A 22,144-nucleotide genomic window follows, 5' to 3' on the forward strand; every position below is an offset into this window, starting at 1 on the left:
ATGGATGAAAAAACATAATTTTGAAATATTTCACTATTCGGGACAGAATTTTATTATTTTGAGGGTGTTTCTTCGAAATACTAAGTCCCAAAATAATTCCAGTATAATCTCACTGATTGAGATCGCCTACAGGTAAGTGATTAAATTTGTGTGATTTAATCAGCGTTTAAAAATGATATGGTAGTCCTGGGCGCTTGTGACCATGAAAGGTGGGGAGTGTTTAAAATTATGGATCGATTCATGAACATCAATATCGATTTGTGTTGGTTTTCTTGCAAACTTCGTGTGTGTTACACATTAAAATAATTGAATTGTGGAATTAATATTCTATGATGAAATCAATGAGCTTCGCTGTCGGTTTTTTTGTACATAATTTCCAAATTCTTCGTGATAGCTTTTTAAAGATTGTTATGTTCGTGATCGACTCCTAGCGACCTAGGGTTACGTATACAACTTGGACATGTATATAATTTGAACAGGCTAGTTGTTCTATGCTGATTTCTATTTAAATGGTGACTAATATATGTACGGCAAATCGTGTATTGCATTATTTAGACACTATCATACTAATTTAATATGACTATTTTCCTAACAAATTGGCGCAGTCCGCAGCTATAAAGCAAAGCCGTGCTGAAGGTGTCTGGCTTCGATTCCCGGTCGGTCCAGGACCTTTTCGTAAAGGAAATTTCCTTGACTTCCCTGGGCATAGAGTATCATCGTACCTGCCACACTATATACGAATGCAAAAATGGCAACTTAGGCAAAGAAAGCTCTCAGTTAATAACTGTGGAAGTGCTAATAAGAACACTAAGCTGAGAAGCAGGCTCTGTCCCAGTGAGGATGTTATGCCAAGAAGAAGAAAAAGAAGCAGAAGAAGAACAGATTAAAAATGGTAATGTGCTGAAATATGTCTAACATTGAAGCTAAGCTCATGTAAAATCTTAACATTGGTTTACTGTCCAAAAAGGCATAACAGCCCTACACGGAAAAAGTAGACATTGAGAAAATAACGCTCAAAGTTTGAAGTTTGCCTCCTTGTACAAATGTTCATAATTTTCTAGTGCATATTCACATAGCATCATCGCACAGATTACTACTATTGATCAGCAAAAACTTAAACTTGATTATAATTCAAGTTTTGCAGTTGTTGTTGGAGTACGAAGCTCATATAGAGACGATAGAGGCTTTAATTTTCAATATGGGACTACACTAACCTCATTTTTTTTTGCAACATTTTCAAACAAATGGTGTTAATTTTTATTTGCATTGGAAAGAATATATAAAAACATGAATGTTGCAGTGAAAAAAGGTGTTTGTCCGAAAATCTATATTGGACAGTTGTATGAATCATAAATCAGGTAATGTCCAAAATAGATTATGGTTTTTGTGCAGTTGATATCATTTGTATGGATATTGAAATAACGCTCCTTTCAAAATTATATTCACATGAGGGTGTCTGAAATGTATATTTGGTGTTCGAAATGCAGAAAAGATAGCTAAAAATTGTATTCTGGAAGCTAATGCTGCACTTTATAAGCTTTTTCTTTTCAGAAACCTAAAGTACAGTAAGACATAAGGCATATGAGTACCATTACGTAATAGCATATTCAAATCTTGTGTAGAAAATCAATCGCTGTTTCCAGACCTATCCTTAGCCTGTCCAAAATACATGATATACCCTAAACTGCGTTTGGACGGTAGTCATCATGCTTCCAAAAATATAGTAAAGTCTGAAGTTGAAAATTTGTGGATTCGATTTTTTTCTTTTATTAGTACATGGTGTCTGGAACAAGTAAGAAAAGTGCATTGTACGTTTTTATGAAAACAAAGCATTACTTCCAGCATGGAATATAATATATGGCTAAGGAAAAGTAGGATTTCATTTACAGATTTTCTTAGTTTTCAGCTTCGAAAAAAATGGAAAATGCTAATTCCGGTTAGCGTTAGCGTAGTTACGGTATACTTTGCAGATGGGATACTAACAATATTCATGTTTTTCATAATCTCATCTAGAATGCCTTCAAGCCTAGGGGATAAACCTTGATCCAATCATGAAAAAGAATACCAAAACCATGAATATTGCCATTCCCGACCACTTCCATCTTTACCGTAACTTGGGATGGAGGGAGAAAATGTTTAGATAGTATTTACTTAACGAGAATGGAAAATGCTAATTCCGGTCTTCCCAAAACTACACTCAATCTTCAAATCATAAATATTTTCAGGTGCAGAATTAATGGTATTTTTTGTTATTGCCAGTTTTAGACACACCGTGAAGATACCCAAACGACTCATGACTCAGCGTCGGAGTGAGCGACCGAAAGCGCGCGTGCGAGAGAACGAGTTCCGTTCGTTGGCTTGTTTTGATTCACCACCGTTTTATTATAATCGATTCGATCGCTTCAGCTTAGAGCCAAAGCCACATGCAGTGCCACAAGTGTGCCGGTCCGGTCGGGTAATAATTCCATATACTACTTCACCAATTATCTCCTCCATCGGTAAGCCAAGCTAGCCAAGCCGGCAGCAATGCAGTTCAGGTGAGCAGCAAACCGTCACTTACACGCAAGACTGGGCTTAACGAATGTAGAAACGAGTGGCACTCAACAAATCACGCATTTGTTTCTCTTCGTTGCAAAGGCTGATAAAAAGCACTGAGTGAATGTGTGCTAAAGATAAACCAACAGCTAGTAGCGGGGTGAGGATTGAAGCCATCCATCATCGTCATCATCGTCACGTTTATTGTTGTGATGGGCGCGCCTCGCACATGCCGACGTTCGTTCGTTGATGGCCGCTTGTCCAACTCCATCAATAATTAGTATGTGAGATGGATGGTGGAAACGGACTCCCGAGGCGATCTTTGGTGGCGGTAGCTCAGCGACTTTGAATAGGCCCCAAAAGGATGGATCGTTTTGGATACGCTGTATCTTCTACTTCTTGGCTATACATCCCTTTCGGTAAGAGCCTGCTGCTCATCATGGAAGCATTTTTAGATAAAGTATATCAAATCAAGGAGAAATTCCTTATTGAATCGTAGGAAATAAACTGGACAAATATCTGGATAAATTTTAGGAAGAATATCTGATGAAGTTCCTAGAGAAATCCTTGGAAAAATACTACATTTTTCTTCCTGAGAGAATCTTAGAAGATACTTAGAAAAAAACCTTTCTTTATCTTTCGGGAAATTCATGGAATAATTTCCTGATAGAATCCTCGATATACTTTCCTCATAAATTTAGTCACAAAACCTGTCAAAACCTAATCCTGTTGTTCACATCATAAAGTATTATTATACTTCTACTGGACAAACAAGAGATAATTGTTTTAGGCTTCAATCTGTTGAAATACTCAAGGAAAAACTCATCTATGAGATATGAGGTATTTGCGATTTTCCAAACACTATTTGGAAGAATACTTCAAGTGATGCTTCCAGGAGTAGACATGAAAAGCTACAAAAAATACACAAGCCTGTGATTTTCCTGGTTTTTTCAACTTCCTTCTAGATTTGTTTACATCAAGCTTCTTAATCAAGATTCTTGCGCATTTAGAAAGAAGCTTCTGTAAGGAAGTCTCATATTTCGTTGAGTGATTATACTAGCTTAGAGAATGACATGATAAGCTCCTAGAAAGAAGCTTCTCAGTAACTTATCAAATGCATTAGTTTCTGAAAGTAAACTTTGCGAACTTCAGAAAGAGAAGTCCATAAACCTCGAGAAAGAAATTCCAAAATTTACTGGTTGCAGCAACATTTTCTTGAAAAGAAATATTATAAGCTGTTGGCAATTACCTTCACAAGCTTCTAATTAAAAACTTAATCAGCTTTTTCTGGGATGCTTGAAAAATGACTTATCTAGCTGATTAACGTACATTTCTACTTTTTTTTTGTTAGTTTGTACTTACAATCAAATCAATCGACATATTTCACGCTTTACCTATAATCGGTTCATTCGTTCACCAAATTTTTGCCACAATAATCCACCCAATTTACACCTATGAAGAATTATGGATACTAAAAATGTTATGGCTTGTTCTAGGGTAGAAATATTAATGATAGCAAACATTTCCACGAGAAGCATAAAACTCAACAGTCCAAAATACTTATCTCGCCGATTATGCTTCTCTCCCGAGTACACTGAAGCCCCTTATTATGAAGAGTTAGTGCAAGAAGAGTATATGCACTAACTCTTCTGCGATGACTTACGTTTTCCATAGTATGCATGAATTTCTCTTGCAACTAAGTTGTATTAGTTCATAATGCACGATGATCACCGACAAGCACTTGACTTTTAATTACATACTAACATCGACCGTACAGTACAGACAGTGTGCAGCGAACCAAACATGTAGAGTAGATATGTTGCTGTGTATAAGTGGATGTAGTCTGCATCTGCATGGAAGCAGAGTTGTTTCCTTAAAACATCTTCGAGAAAGGGTCTTCTCGGTTTGATGCCTTTGGCGGTGCTAGTGAAATAAAGCAAACGCTCTCTTCTTGATTTGGAATAATGATTTCGTTTGTTTGTAAATATTCTCTGTTGAGGTTCTTCTTCTTGTTTTTCTTGACATTAAGCCCTACTGAAACAGAGCCTGCTTCTCAAATTAGTGTTTAACGAGCATTTCTACATTTATTAATTAAGAGCTTTCGATGCCAAACTTGTCAATTTCGCATTCGTATATCGTGCGGCAGGTACAATGATACTCTATGCCCAGAGAAGTTAAGGAAATTTCCATTTCGAAAAGATCTTGGACCGACAGGGAATCGAACCCAGGCTCCTTCAGCATAACTTTGCTTTGTAACCACGGACTCTATCTAACCACTCGCTTAAGGAAGGAACCAAAATCTTAAGGTTCTTCTGCACGCTAGAAATATTCGAATCTATTCTATCTTAGATATTCCAAAAAGGACCTGACGGTTCAATCCTCAGTCTAAAAAAAACGATAACAGTGTATGAAACCAGTTCTGGAATTCGTACATTCGAATGTTTATTTTGATTCATCCCCTTCTCTTCATGACCCCATCCTTTATCTGCACCCCGGGCCAAACTTGTTTCTGATTCTTCCCGGTACACATAAAAAAGTTCATTTCTCGCCTTACGGAGTGTTCTCCGAGTCCATACGAAAAACCGAGATTATTCAACAGCTCCAATGTTTGTTTTGGCATTTTGCCCTCAATTCTGTAGGCAGCGCAGATTGTTTCTCTTTTTGTTTACCAAGTTGAGTTCAATGCAAACGTTCATGCCCTCAGGGAGGAAGGTGCCAGTAAAATGTTTTGGGCCAGTAAGAAGCAGTTTATGGCAGAAGTTTTTTTTTTGCTGTTGCTATATATCGCGTGTGCCAGGTTGGATGCCCTTCTCGATTGACCCGGAACAGTGGTTGAGTCATCTCCATGATTTGCCAACGTCGGCGAGAATTAAACCTGTTTTCTGATAATATTGCCTCCCGTGCCTACAGGTAGCTCTGGCAGTGGTTCTCAAGTTATACATAGATGGAAATAAACAGTTTATTTCAGAATGAAATCATAAAAGATATATTTATGTCGAACAAATCTCATTAAAAGTATGAAATCGATCATTACAACGTTTAAAATATATTATAGATAATTTCGTACATCGAATAATAATTTTTATTTATTTTTGAGGTTGTGTAGGTTTAGATTCAGCATGGTAAATCTTGAGGTTGGAAAATCAGGGACGAATTTCTTGGGTAATTCTTGCCAAGAGTAATGGTTGTAGCTTCGAAAATACTTGATATGATTCATGTAGGAATCTTTCGATAATCTTTTAACAAATATCTGATGGAAATTTTTAGTGAATTTCTAGGATTTTTATGACATTTAATTTCGAAATTTGTCATATTCAAGATCACCGTTAGGAGAACTGTTGGCACCTGGTTTAGCCTTACTGAATATTTTTTAGTAGTTTTTAGTTCAAAGATTTCTTATCATCTATTTTCGTATTGCATACTTAAATCTAAAGAAAATCGACTGAATTTTGCGTAGCAATCCATGGAGAAATGTTGTTTCACCTTCTCACACGAATAGATTAGATTAGTTCAAATGAGTTAGGTTGAAAATTTTTTAAACAGTGTTAAGTCACAGAATCTTTGAACGATATCAAGCTTGAAGCTATCCTATAGAAGAATACTTTTTACAATTTTGCGCTCAAGGAAAGACAATACAGCTAAGAATTAAAGAAAACAATACGCTTAATCAAAGTATAATATTGTAACATAGACAAATAGGCGTAATCCTAATCGATATAAACTACCATTTCAAATTCTACTGGTTTCAAATCTCAAAATCAGAATCTTACGTAACGTTTCCCTTGGTGTTTGACATTTTAGGGCCCTATAATCGTAGCGGTAAACGCTCAACCATCCATAAAAAACATTCTTTTCGGTCGAATTTAGTACTATACCATTTAACATATTCATTGAATAACTGTGTAAGTTCACATAAGAACACAAAGCTGAAACGCAGATAGATCACTTTTTCGTAATTCGTTACGAGGTAAGATGGGCTGATTTGAACCCTAGTATTATCTTGTTTGTTGAGTCTTGGGTAATATGTTCTGGTAATTCATTTTAGGAATCCCCGATCAACAAACTGAGAACTCTATATTGAATTGGTTGCGACCAAATTTTATGGATATTCTCCGTCCATTGAAAATCCAAGTGATCTGGATGATGCCGTTGATACTACAACATCCTACATTATGGAAGCTTTTGAAGAAGCATGTCCTCTGCGGTCTGTAAAGACTACAAGAGGGACCCCATGGTGGAATTCCGATCTGACTAGACTCAGGAAACAATGTAGAGGTAGTTGGAACAGACGCCGTTCAGCTGGATCAGAGTCGTTCAAGTCGGCTCGCAAGGCTTACAAGAAGGCTCTTCGTTCTGCTGAACGATCCGGCTGGAAAAACCTTTGTACAAATGTTTCCAGTTTGAGTGAAGTCAGTCGGCTGAACAAAATCCTTGCAAAATCTAAGGATTTCCAAGTGAACGAAATTCGCTTACCTAATGGTGACTTTACTTCTTCCGATGAAGAAGTTTTAGAATGTTTATTCAATACACACTTCCCCGGATGTGTGGACATAGCATCTACGGATGAACCAAATGTCTTTTCATATAGGTACGAGTCTCTGGCCTCGGCTCGCAGTATCGTAACTACTGAATCGATTCAATGGGCACTTAATAGTTTTGCTCCTTTCAAATCTCCAGGAGCGGATGGGATTTATCCTGTTCTGCTCCAAAAGGGGTTTGAGTTTATCAAACATGTTTTGAAAAAGCTACTTGTAAGCAGTTTTGCTACCGGGTATATTCCCAGATCCTGGCGTGATATTACTGTAAAGTCCGTGATTTTTATTTGGCAAACATGCCTCTTCATGTGAATCAACATGCTTACCAATCTGGAAAGTCCACTGTGACTCTTTTACACAAAGTTGTATACGATATCGAGAAAGCATTCGCTCAGAAGCAATCCTGCTTGGGTGTTTTCTTGGATATTGAGGGTGCCTTTGATAACGTGTCTTTCGATGCCATATTGGAAGCAGCACGAAACCATGGGCTACCTACAATGATTACCAATTGGATTCATCAAATGCTCAAAAACCGACATCTCTTCTCGACATTGCGTCAAGCAGCGATTCGAAAATTGAGTGTTTGCGGATGCCCCCAAGGGGGAGTCTTGTCACCACTTTTGTGGAATCTCGTAGCAGATACGCTATTGAGGCAACTCAATAATTGCGGTTTTCCAGCTTATGGATTTGCCGACGACTATCTAGCTCTGATAGTTGGTATGTGCATAAGCACCCTATTCGACCTGATGCAAAGTGCTCTTCAGGTAGTCGAGAGTTGGTGTCGCCAATATGGCCTTTCGGTTAACCCGAATAAAACATCTATTGTTCTGTTTACGGAAAGACGAAACCACGATGGAATTCTACCTTTACGTCTTTTTGGCATTAAGATTAATGTGACTGATCAAGTAAAGTATGTCGGAGTCATTCTAGATTCTAAACTTTCATGGACACCTCACATTGATTTCAAAGTCAAAAAAGCTTGCATGGCCTTCGGTCAATGCCGGCCAACCTTTGGTAAAACTTGGGGCCTCAAACCCAAATATATCAAATGGATTTACACAACAGTTGTTCGACCAATATTGGCATATGGATGTCTTGTGTGGTGGCAAAAGGGCGAAGTGAGAACAATCCAATCAAAATTAGGCCATCTCCAAAGGATGTGTTTGATGGCGATGTCTGGTGCGTTCTCTACAACTCCCACAGCAGGCCATTTTCGACGTTGCGCCACTACACATATATCTTAAACAAGAAGCACTTTCTTGCTCTTACCGTTTATGGGTACTGGATCTACTGGAGAAAAATCCAGTGAATCGTAGATCTACACACACTTCGTTGTTTCCACTTTTGGTGAATTGGGACAAAATTGTCCTTGCTCCAAGTGATCTCACAATTGCTTGTAACTTTCCTTACAGGACATTTACCACACAATTCCCTTCACGGGAAGAGTGGACGTCTGGCTATTTGGAAAGAAGTATATCAAACATAAAGCGACCATATATGTCCCGCGAAACGCGGGACGCCCTGTCGGATCTCGTTCCCAATCAAACATTTTCTGTAATGGATATGTACTCTGCAATCATTTCAAGCCTGAATCATGATCTAAATGCTTATTTCAGTCAAACAAATAGATTTGACGCTTTAATATCATGTTGAAAATTGCGATGTCCCGCGAAACGCGGGACGTCTGGTCACTTTAATCAAACAATATAGTATGTTACACTGATGGCTCCCTTCTTGAAGGTAGAGCTGGTGCAGGAGTATATTCTCGTGAGCTAAGGCTGAATCAGTTTTACTCACTTGGTAGAAACTGCACCGTTTTTCAGGCGGAAATATTTGCTCTTATGTGTGGAGTGCAATCAGCACTTCAACAGCGCGTAATGGGTAAAGTCATATACTTCTGTTCAGATAGTCAAGCTGCTATAAAAGCTCTCGCTTCGGCCAACTCAAGGTCGAAGCTTGTTATCGCATGTCGAACTCAAATTGAGAAACTGAATTCAGTCAACTCTGTAAACTTTGTATGGGTACCTGGCCATTCTTCCATCGCTGGAAATGAATTGACTGATGAGCTAGCTCGCGATGGAGCATCGCATGACTTCATTGGCCCTGAGCCGGCTATTCCAATTTCGAAGTGCTGGGTGAAGCTTCAGATAAATTCTTGAGCGGCAACTCAGCACAATCAATATTGGAATAGTTTGGAGTCATGTCGTCAAACAAAATTGTACATTACTGAGCCATCTCCAAGGGTGGCGAAGTATTTAACAAATCTGTCAAAGCAGAATTGCAGTCTCTTGGTCAGAGCGTTGACAGGCCACTGCCGACTCAACTATCACATGGCAAATATTCAGCGTGCTGACTCATTTGTGTGTGATAGTTGTGACTCCGATTATGGAACTTCGTATCACCTGATATGTAACTGTCCAGTTTTTGCGCAAATGCGATTCCAATTACTTGGTAAACACTTATTAAGTGAAACTGAATTCAGAAGCCTGAATCTTCAGGACATTTTGTTATTCTTAACCCGCTGTGGTAATGAGCTATAGGCTCTCTTTACGCTCATGCGTTTTGCAGTGCCCTTTTTAGGGCGCTGTTCGAACCCATTGTGGTATGGAGCTACATGCTCTCATTTCGCTTATGCGATCTTCCCTCTTCAAGGGACCCCACTCCTATTTCCTCCCATCTTTCCCTTCCCTTTCCTCTCCCATCGGGTAGATGATGAAATAGGCTCAAATATGGCGATGGCACAAATCTCCCAACTGGTGGGGAACGTGCCTTTGGAGCAGGCCTTCTGATACCTGATACCTGATTTGAGCCCTAGTATTATCTTGTTTGTTGGGTCTTGGGTAATATGTTCTGGTAATTCATGGATTCGCGGTACAAAGTCCTTGTTACTGGCAACAGTTTCTGAAATTCGATTTGTTTTACCAAACAATACTCGGAGTTTGCCAGTCCCGAGACTACACTTGTAGGACAAACATCATGAATACTAACTCAACAAGGTTTGTATTACGTCTGTTAGTATTTGACCATAAATTATCAATTATGTACAACACAATGTTATGGATGCAATATTTTTTTAATAGGAATTTATGCAAATTTATCACATTCTTAAAACGCTTTTTTCGATTAGATTTGTATTGAACAGAAATCAAAGACCCCTAAAGCATAAAACGCTTATTATTCATTGAAAAAATCATACGGAAAATTGCAATTAATTCAAGAAAATCTTGATAAAATGGGAACTGCTGCCGACTAAGTCGATATTTCTATATAAGGTAAGATGCTCCAGGACCAAGTTGTTCTTATCCGGCAAACAGCGCACCAGTAAGTATATGAGCTCTGTTGCGATTGACGACGCAAACTGGTTTTGCCGGTTCATGAATTTTGCAGTTTAATGCAACGATGTTAAAAAATGAAAGGCTTAAACTCGTGAGAACATCAGCTTTTATAAAAAGATTCCCAAATAACCAAAGACGAAGCATGACACCATAAAACCAATCAAAGAAACACTTCTATCAGTTCAACAAACCGCCTAAATGTATGCAAACATCATGCGCATACGAGCAATAAGAGGCAAATTCAGACCTAACACTTTATAGCGATAGCTCATCGCAACCGCTGCCACTGCGAGAAATCTTCTACCCCATTTCCATATCCATCGAATTCAAACACCCAGTCGAATGAATGCCACAAACTGAATGATCGAACTTTTCGCTGGGACATGTTGACAAATATATTATTATTGCCTGCCTGACTGTCTGTCTGCTGCAATCGAAGACTCACTGGATTGTACAACAAGACATACCTCCTCCTCGCAATGAGAAATGACTCTTGACAGGCGGTCGACAGCAACAATATGGGAAAACGTTCAATTAAACACACAGTTGGGCCAGACGGAATCACGTTTACGCCCACGAATACGAATCTCTGCTCGAGGCGCCCAGCATCATCTTGCTCTGACGAAGGAACGGTAGCCGGCCTGTGAAATAGCCGTCATCGTGTGAGGAGGGCACGTCACGTGTTCCTCCCACAAATCGTACCTACCTAGGGCCATAACTAATCTCTGGGAGAGGTGGTGGTGGTGCAGTTATTGCTCGTAGTTGCATCCTGCACAGGTGTGGTTCTCGAACAGGTTTTTACTACTACGTGCCATCAGTCGATAGTCGGGCAGGGCTAGTAGCGACTGAGTGTTTTGAAAATTGGAACATTAGAGACTTTTTGCCTGAAAAAAGAGACCAACTAGGAACCAAGAAAATAAAAAGAATGCTAACACAAACCGGGAGATACAAATTGAATTCTCCAAAAAATCTGATCCGACATTTCCTATGAATCTTGATAAAACTTTTGTGTTTGGAGTTGCTCGTTACATTACAAGACTCAGGTACTAGCCATACAACTGTCATGTATCTTTCAAATATTTTCTATAGGATCCCATCAAATTTCAGATATTTTCCTAAAGTTTTTTCAAATGTTACCCTAATTTCTCCAAAAAAATTGTTTTAGTTACCTCCAAGAACTCAACCTGGAATATTATCTCAGGTTCTTCCAAAGATTATTTCAGAAGTCCCCCAGAAATTCATCTTGTGAATCTTCCATCGATTTTTCCTAAGTCTATCTCCGAAATTCCTATTTAGAACATTTTCATGAAACCAACCAGTAACTTCCCCAAAGATACCTCCAGAAATTTATCGAAACCTTTAGAAATTATCCCAGAGATTCCCAAAAAAGTCTTTATATATTAAAGCCACAATTTAGCGTGATTTCCATTGAATATAGACTCTTGAGACACTTGCATTCAAATGATGACGAAGTCTCTAAGAAGATACTTGCTACCAGCCCTGCTCGGGTTAAGTGGTAGGAGATTCGCTAGCAGAAGCACCACAGCATCGGCTTTTCAACTGAACACAAATGGAATCGAACGAATCGGTTTAGCACTAGCAGCATCAATGGCCTCTGTTCTGCATCTTCTGGCAAGTGGTTCGATTCTGAAAGATGGATTGCTCCCACGATTCCAGCGCTCCCCCATGGCGCTGCACCGAGGGGAGAATGAGCGCAATAAAAGAGCGAGACGTATATTGGCAGCAGGTAACGTGGTTTGTGATTGTGGAATTGGGCTAGAGTTGTTAGCCGATGGTTTTCATTACAATTGTGCTGGAGATTTTATAAGATATTAAAAAAAAACGAGGACACCGTCTTCAGCCATTTAGCTGCACAGACTGTAACTTAACACTAGACAACGGACAAGCATGCTCCAGTGGCACAGCCTAGAAACATTCCTGTCGAAAAGTTTCAATGGCTGAAGCGGGAATCGAACCCACACCCCATGACACGATGTGGTTAAATGCCTGACGACACTAACCGAATGGCCACAAGGCCCACCAAAAAAAATTTTCAATAAATTTATCAGACAGTTTTATCAAAATGTCCCTTAGAAATTATGTCATCGCCTAATAACTCAATCTCGAATACGCTCAAGAAACTCTTCCCAGAAAGCCAGAGGCTTATCCCAATATATGGGAAAAAATCCACCAGTTTTTATGTAGGAATTCTTGAAAAAACATCGGACGGGATCCTTGAAGAAACCTGCGTAGGAATAATCGGAGAGATTACTTGAATAATTGTTGTAGTATTTGCTGGTGTGGAAGTATTGAAGAATGTTTGACAATTTTTTTTAGAAATTTCTCGAAAAAAATATAAAACTGCATCCTTGGATGGAATGCAGAGAAATTTAATCGAAAAATTTCTAGAGAAATTTATCATGATGATCTTGGGTTAAATTTACTGATACAAGGAAGAGTTCCAAAAAGATTCCTTTGTTGAATTTTTGAAGCAATCCATATAAACAACCTTTTTTTGCTTTTTTTTACTGCAAAAAAGTTCCAAATTGTTTTTTTTAAGATTGGGACAGACATTGTTGATGGTTTTCATAGAGAAAATCCTGCTGAATCTTTGGGAGATCTGCTAGAGCATCTACTGGATAAATCAGTAGAATGATCTCCAGAGGAAATTATGGGATACCATCTGGGAAAATCTGAGTAGTCCCTGTGAACATCAGTGGAGTTAGTCGTGTTGTGTTTTCTGGGACAAATTCTGGAAAAAAAATACTCGTAACGCATACAATGCAATACAAGTATCGCATGAAAAATCTCTGAAGGAATTTCTGATTGAATTCCTTATGTCTAAACGAATTTCTTCAGGAAGTTTAGAAGAGTCCTTGAAAGTGTTCCAGATGAAACTGCTAGAGAAATCACAAGGAGTAAAATAAAAAAGTGCCATTTTTTGTTGTATCTTTCAATAAAATACAGATCCTCTGATGAAGGTCCAAATTGGGATGGAAACGTTGGATAGCGAATAATTGTTTCGCGAACCATTTATTCATACTGCTAGCCAGGAAAATACCACAATAACTAATCCCGTCAAAATCACCAAAGCTTGTTAAGAATTTTTGGGGAAATGCCTGGTAAAATCCGGGAAGATTTTTTAAAAGATATCCTTAAGCCATCTCTGATGAAACTTTAAAAGAAATTTTTATCTGTTGAGCAAGTCTTCGTGATTTATTTATAGCTAAATTGCTAATTGAAAACATAATCCACCAATGTCCTGAAAAATATCCATCAGTTTTTATGAGGGATTTTTTGGAAAAATATCGGACGGAATGCTTGAAGAAATTTGTGTAGAAAAAATCGAAATGATTACTGGAATAACTGCAGTAGTATTTGCAGGTGTGAAATTTTTGAAGATTTTATTTGAGAAATTACTTGAGGTATATAGAAACTTCATAGTTAATCCAAGGATGAGATGTCGAGGATTTTTTTTTCAAATATTTCTGAAGCATCATAATTAGGAATCTTTGGTCAAATTGATTGATATCTGGAAGAAATCTAAACAAATTTCATGAATAGCCCCTGGAAAAATTTTTGGAGAAATTCCTGACAAAAACAGTTTGAATATGAAAATATCTGGAAGAATAACTAAACAAATTGGTGTATTAACTTCATGAAGGATTTCCTGGTAAAAATCCCGTATATATTTTTAAAGCATTAATTCTTGCTGGAATATTTGGGAGGTCTGTTAGAGCAAATACTGGATAAATCGGGGGAAGAATCTCCGGAGGAAATTCTAGGATAGCATCTGGGAAAATTTGAGTAGCCCCTGTGGACATCAGTGGAGTTAGTTGTGTTGTATTTATGTGGGCAAAATCTAGAAAAGTTTGTCTAAGCATCTCATGAAAAATGTTTGGAGGAATTTATGGTCGAATAGTTGAGAGAATTGGTGGGCTATTAAAAAAAATCTAGTCCGTAAAAGTGTTTCAAAAGAAATTTCGAGAGAAGATTTCCTGAAGCTGTTCCTCGAGGGATGCCCTGGAAAATCTGTGGAATAATCGCAAAAGTGTCCTTGAAGGTTTTTCGGGAGTCTACCAGAAATAACTACAACTAGTAAAAGGAAAATTTTCTCTAAGCATCTCATGTGGAGGAATTTTTGGTCGAATTCTTGAGATAGATGTCTGGAAGTGTTCATTCAGAAGAAATTATTTGGAGAAATCAAAAGAAAAAATCCTGAAGCTTTTCTTCGAGGAATGTGAAGAGCTTGTGGAACAATCACGGAAGAGTCGCTTTTGCAAAAAAAATCCTGACCAATATTAAGAAAACATGAAGTAGAATGATTTTTGAAAATGTTTCTCCAAATGGATCTTCCCCAAATGTCATTTCGTCGAACGCCAGTTACCCGAATGAACTTTTCCCTAAAAAGTGATGTAGTTCAGAAGTGTACCAGACTAGTCTTCAGTGACATGGTAACAAACTAGAATGAACGATAAAACATAGCAAAGTGTAGCATAGACATGTAGGGGAAGATGGCCCAATACGCACTAATGGGGCAAAATGGCCCAACTCATTGGATTATTACTAGAACGTTTCAGTTTGTATAATTTTCCAAATGATGTTCAAATATGTTTACCCAAGAATGGCTGCTACAACCCTTCGACATACACTCATAGATTTTCCTTTGATGTCCCGGTGAAATTCCACATTTTTTCACTTATTTGCCGAAACATTAAGGTTTTCCGATGATTTTATTAACGAATAAGCGTTTCCATGCCACATAGCAAACTTATGGGGAAGAAAGCTGCTGACCCTTTTATCTCCATACTAAATGGCATTCTACCCCACCCATTTGGTCACTTTGAACCACCCCCATTTTTCAACCATCATCTTTTCGACACGATGTAAATCCGCAAAAGAAACTAAAATTTGGGAAATATTTTCATTGTTGTAGCTAGTAAATATTGTAAAGTTACTGTTAAGACTTCGAATGGCCATCAAATGCGGATTTTATTACAAGAAAACGACACAAATCCTTAAAGTGGCATTTCGGACCATTTGACCCTACAGATATGTCAAAGGATGCTACTCCGTGATTGATCGGAACTGATAAGAATTTCACTTCGATCGAAAGGTATAAGAGATGGAACTTTCCGCTTGCTCTCAAAGTGCTCATTTTATCGCCTCTCATATTATTGATCAATAACGGCGACAGCCAAGTCCTCACAGTCAGTTGGGATGGGGAAGAACTGTTAGTGTGGAATGATTGTTGCTTACAGAGACCGAGAATACCTCTGCATCTCCACAACCACCAGAGGAAGGGTGTTAATTAGTGCGTGAGGAAAAAGATCTGGGAGTCAACTTTGATCGGTAATGCGATCCATACGATTCTTACTTAAAACTGGTTCTGATTTTTTAACTCGCTGTGGAAATGCTAGATATTGCTAAAAGATTGAAAAAGTACGTCGACATTCATTATGTCAAACTATTCAAAGGTTTTTTTTAAGTAATGACGAAAAATGAGAGGTGTATATTCAATTATATGAAACAGGAACAAGGGTTTATGTTGACACTTGTAGTGACGAGCCATCCATTATTTGTTTGTAACTTACATAAACGTAACAATGCCAAGATGAAAAAAGTGTTACCATAAGTATGAAACGAGCTCACCAGTTGGGCGATACATTCTCGACTGAACACGAATATAATTTCGCACAACGCGAACCGAACACGATTGGCCTTGATTTCCTCGCTCACCCCACAGAAGTATGCAACGAAATCGAAAGACCACACACTACTCAAGTGACTAAATAGAATAGCTTAGCTTAGCTTAGACTGACTACACATATCAATGGTTGCTATTCCGTGATTGACCGAAGTCAGTGAAAATGCACAAAGAATCAACTAGAAGTTCAGCTGGGATTGGCCATAATCTTCTTCAGTGTGCATAATTCAGTGCCTCTATTTATACAAGGTCAATAACGGCGCCGGCCACGTCCTTGCAGTCAGGTGGGATTGGGGGAAGGAATGTTAGTGTGTAACCTTTGCTATTTGGAGACCGTGTTTGCCTCTGCATCTCCACACTACTCAAGTGACTAAATAGAATAAACGATAAACAATTAAATGAAAGATATATTTGGTAATTCTTGACTAAATAGATATAACCAAAGATGCCGTGGACGAAAAAAATCTAAAGAACCGCAAATCAAATTAAGAAGGTTGCATACCGTGATGCATCATTACCCGGACACTTAAGCAACACCAAAAGTTCAAACGCTACTTTAAATATGTTTCTGCCAGATCTAGTATAAGTGTTATTATTATTCACATAGATACACGTCTAAACTTTGAATCATGGACAAAAAATATAATTAAAAATGCAAGTTAAACACGAAAAACGTTAAATTAATGAAGCATGTCGTGTTCTTAAATCCGGACACATGCACCGAAATGCCGGACGCTTTTGAATCGAAATCCGGACAGAAGCGTTTGGGTAGACAATACATATGAAAAACTAATAAAAGACACATAACTTAAACCTACAATCTTCAATATAATAGAATTTTATGTATTCGTATGCTTAAACATACATGGAAGGCCAAAACGTTTAATAAAATTACTATTCTTTTACCTGCACTCCATGCCAACAGCCTGCATTTTGGGTTCACTGAAATGATCCTGAATATTTATACTTTTCCTGCGTAAATCTTTTGTCTGGTAATTAGTTACACTTTTTGTTCTGCAATTATACAGGTTTGTTTCAAGTCACAATAAAATGTTTTCCAAAAGCTCGATAAATATAAGGTTTTTACGAAACGTCCGGGTTTATGATCACTGGCCTATAAATCCGGACAGCATTCGAGGCAGCCTATTTTCACATCACAAATGCTTTTTTGCACAAATGTTCCCACTCTTTCGTGCACTACACATTAAAACTATCATTCAGAACACTTTTCAGACACGGACAATATTAAAATTGTATGATTAATTAGCTTCAACGTCAGTCGAGAGTAGCTGACGTTCTTGTCGAAAACTCTTCACTATTGGATTCGATGCTCTGGAGAAACGACGTTCAACTGGTGCTGCTTATTTGTTTTTATTTTTTATATTTAATTGCAAAGGATTACTAGATGGAACAATGAATTAAAATGAAGAGCAATATTGAAAGCTATGAATGTAAATTACAAGCCTACATTTATTGTTTGATTTCATATTTAATTTGATAAATACAATCAGAGTGTCCGGATATTGGTACCGTCCGGATTTTGATTCACCACGGTATCAGATGTCCGGTTCATTCACCACCCTGAAATCGATGAATTTATGAAAGTTATGAATGCCAAGTACTTTTTGGGAAAATGTATTAAACGTAGAAACAGGGTATTCGCAGAACTGGCGATTGGGGCAACGACACTCGGAGAAAAGCAGCACAATTATTTCCCGTAATTCCTGGAGAATTTTTCAATAGATTTCAGTAGTTCCTAGAAGTATTATAAAAACAAAGCACTATTTGCATGGGAAAACATTTATATTTATGAAAAATTAATTGCAATAATGCAATGCAATGAAATCAAACATCTCGCCTAATAGCGCTCTTGTTCTGTGCACAAAAAGGTGGAGAAACCTCGCTTAACATGAACAGAATCAACGAGGTAGCCCTGGAGGTGGCCAATTATGTGTCAGACTCTCGATTCAGGTTTGGCTTTCAATACATCACATAAAATGATTAAGTCCTACCGGAAGAGTCTAAACGGTTTCTAACTCTACCTATCTCTTGCCATCCTCTCGGCAGGTTGGCAATCGTTCCCTTTCCCGCGGTTTGACTAACCGACATCGAAGCATGGTCGATTGGCGTTCAATTTATCGTTCGCGCTTTTGAGAACTAGTATTCACGTTCACTCATCTCTCGCGTGACGAAAGATTTATGGCAAAAAATTAATCCGTGACGAGACCTGCCAGCACCATCGCCATCTGGTCAACTCAAATCCGCAACCAAAATCGAACCCCAATAACGGTTTATGATGTCTGAACAAGTACAGGTACTCACATTGACTAAGTTCTCCCGCCGGACATCGTCGGTGACATCCTTCTTGGCAATTCGCTTGCGCCAGTCATCTTCGCCGCTTTTCTGCAGTGCCGCCAACCGTTCGGCGATCGAGACGCTCTTCACCATCGAGTCCTGATCCGGGCGCATCTCTTCCGTCAGGCAGCGCCGCAATCCGATGAAACCGGGAGGCACCGGGTAGTGCTGCTGTTGCTGATTCGACAGATTTGCGCCGCCTTCCCCTCCTCCGATGGCGGTGGTGGTCGTGGATTGATTCAGGAAACCGGCCCTTTGGTCCTTGGAACCACCGTAGCTCAGAGGATCATTTCCGCCGACGCCGACGCCAACCGGGCCGACTCCGCTGAATGGTTTCGCCGTGTTGTGATAGATGATGGCCGACGCCGGAATGAAGGTGGTGAGCTCCGATTGGCTCTTGCTCTTCACCAGTTGCTGCTTGTAGCTGGAAATAGAACGGAAGAGGCAAACAGAAAGGGGAAATTAGTTTAACGATGTGTTACTGACTGGTTTTGGGTGCGGGGGAAATCGATTCTTTCATTTTCGCGGAGGCACATTTTCGGGAGGAATCATATAAAAAGAGATACAGTAGGGCGGATCAAAAGTTTTAAAGTCCAATCTCCCATATCTTTCTTATAATCCATACCATAAAAATAGTGTACCGTGAAATTCTGTGAAGACAATGTAGGTTTATATGGAAATTAGTACGAGTACAAACATGTTAGTACTGTAATGTATGTACAAACTTATTATCCTATAGTGAAAACTCAACCTTCAAACCATAATGAAGGAATTTGCTGCAGAGAGCTATTCGATCCGACGGAAAGGAGAAGAGATATTCATGAGCTCGTTTGCTAGCTTCATATGGGATTATAGCCCCGCAAATATCTACAAAAATCCCAAATAAAATTAGCTCAAAAGAGATTTATTCGTCAGCAACATCCTTCATTAAGGTTTGAAGAATGAGTTTTCACTATGGGAATAAAAATTCTGTACTTACATTACAGTACTAACGCGTATGGAAGATTTTTCAAAATTTCTCCATACTGCTTTCCATATAAACCGCATTCAAAATTATATGTTTTATTCCAAAGCTTTAAAACCTTTTGAAATGATTTGAAAAATATCACAGAAAATATGATTGTAACGTTAAAAATGATTGTCTTTTATGTCTACCCTAAAGAGAAGCGCCCACATTACGATTGCACCCAATGGTGTCCATAACGACGGATGAGAACATAAAGTTTTAATTAAATGATCCTGACGAATCGACCTGCAATAACGTATTCATATGTCGTTCGATACTTATCCAGGTTTCATTAGCTCCAAAAAATAATTAAACCACGATGCCCAATGCGACACAAAGTGAAAACCATACACTGATTTCCAATTGAGAGTTCCCGGTGATGTTGATTTACACTTATTCAGAAATTAAACCACGCAAGACACCCATCCCTGGCCCGGTAATTGAAATTCAAATCACGTCAATTGTCAACACGCTCGAATTGGTCGTTTCACGTTCCGGTTGTGACCCACTCCCAAGAGTTCAACGAATTGTATCTTCTGTGTGTGGACTTGTGCAGGAAAGAAAGATGGTGGGACGAAGAACATCCAAATTTACAATGAATGTTGTTTGCAATGTCCAGTCCGGATTTGGAGTGTGGCGAAATTTAAGTGAGAAGGTAGAGTAAATTTGTCTTTATATTAGCTTGCACTTTTTTGGGAAAAGTCTGGAAAAGAAAAGATACAAATATGATGTAGCGGACGTTTGAAAAGCGTGAAATGGAAACAACGTAGTCCATTTTTCTCAAATTTGTTGTTCTGAAAATGTCCTACATAACCGCTTCTCCGAGGACTCCATCATGACACTACAAGTTATTTGTTTAGTCCTTTTTTCTAGAAATATATCAAAATCTCTTTAGAAATTCGCTCAGAAATACGCCCAATGTTCTTAAAAAGATCTAGAAAAAGAATCGTAACCGAATGTCCTATCTGGAAACCAACAAGGATTTCAGTGAGAGTTTGACAACAATGTAGTAAAGACTTCTAGAGACTGAGAGGTTAAGCAGATATCCTGGGTGAAATCTGCCAAGGATATCAAGAAAATTACTTCCCATGAATCCGTATATTAGTTGTTAATAATTTTCTCCAAGATGTTTCCATTATATTTCTAAAAAAAAAGGAATTATTATTTGATGAGCTTTCTTGAGATCTCTAATAAAAAATATGTAAGTTATTTTTAAAGAAATCATTTAATGAGTTCTTGATGGTCAATTCAGAGATAATTACTATAGTTATTACCGTGAGTAAAGTTCAAGGTAATCCTGAAGCATCTCCAGAAGAAATTCTAACGAAGTCATTGTTTGAATACCTGGGTATATTCCTGGTACTAATATTGTTTTAAACTGCAAGAGATAGCCTTTCATAAAGATTGTATTTGAAATTGATGGAAGATCTTTACAATTTCTCAATAGTTCATCAATCACAAAGTTCTACGATAGTTGTGTCGTCTCTTTCGTTCCCATCAAAGCTAGTTCTCAATGTTATGCCTAGTAATTACATCATTAACCGTCTCTCTCACGTAGTACGCAACTAACATCATCGCAACAAATTTCTATCACCGCAATCGGTAGCCATCGGATGAACTAACCCATCCCGGATTCTGCTTCACCAACCTGGTAGAGATGAAAGTGAAACCACACATTGTCGCTTGCCCAGTCGTTAGTCGTAATATTGATGCGGCCATCACAGGGCATACCAGTCAGCAGGTACAGGTCCAACCATCCACTTGGCGCATTAAATCGACCCGGTAATGAAAAAGAAACGCACTCTGTTATGGGCAACAGTGCAATTTCCCAACAGCAGCGGACACACACCTTTTGCCTGGTCATATTCATTGCCATCGTCGGTCGTTTGATTTCATTGCCATTTGCGACACGTTCTTCTGTATGTTAGAGTAAGGTGGGGCAAAAGTTCGAGATGGACTTTTTTTTTAAAGATTTCTAGCTTGATTAAAAAAAATGTTTTGATTGTCATGGTATGGTTAGAATATTAATCACTTCGAATATTAGACAAATCGATTGAGATTTGGAAAAGTTACGTTTTGAAACGTGGACATTGTAATTTTTGGTCGAACTTTCATTGCAAATCAACAGGGCACAAGCTCACTTTAAAGTTTATAAGTTTTCTAAAAATATCATTAAAACTTCACATTTCACCATAGCTTGATAAAAAACTTGCTATTTTATTAATATAACAATTTATTTGGTGTGTATTTTATGCGAAAATCACTTTTTAACTAGTTAGCCTTCCAGTCGTCGCGCGGTTTGCCACTGTCAGAACCAACACGCTGCTGTTGTGAACGAAAAGCGAGGTGTTTTGACCAGTGTTGTACAAAATACAACAGCGCGACGACTGAAGTGTTAAAGTTATTCGTGTCACAAAAGTATTGATATTTTGTTTTTTCAGTCAGTGAACTTTTGTCCCACAATAGTTTCGTACTCTTGCCTCACCTGTAGGCATTGGAGTAGCCAGGATTTTTTTTTCTGGAGTGGGTCTAGAAAAATCTTGTTTTACAGAAGGGATGTCAGTCGCAATAATCACGATTTCCACAAATTGCGTAGTGTGCATCGATTTATATTGATTTTATTTGTTTGTGATATTGTCTCATGACGCTGCACATTAATAATGCTTGTAAA

The 22,144-nt window shown here is 38.4% G+C and overlaps 1 protein-coding gene across 20 annotated transcripts in view; it reads right to left on the bottom strand.

The window, feature by feature from the left end:
- LOC5577073 (supervillin) overlaps positions 1-22,144 on the bottom strand; it is a 953,578-nt gene that overhangs the window by 38,673 nt on the left and 892,761 nt on the right. For all 20 annotated transcript variants that reach the window (XM_021840691.1, XM_021840690.1, XM_021840689.1 and 17 more), the window contains one exon: positions 18,435-18,891. In XM_021840691.1, coding sequence (XP_021696383.1) covers positions 18,435-18,891 — 457 coding nt within the window. The remainder of the gene's footprint in view (positions 1-18,434; positions 18,892-22,144) is intronic.

This window comes from Aedes aegypti, chromosome 2, assembly GCF_002204515.2.
Source record: "Aedes aegypti strain LVP_AGWG chromosome 2, AaegL5.0 Primary Assembly, whole genome shotgun sequence".
NCBI lineage: Eukaryota > Metazoa > Arthropoda > Insecta > Diptera > Culicidae > Aedes > Aedes aegypti.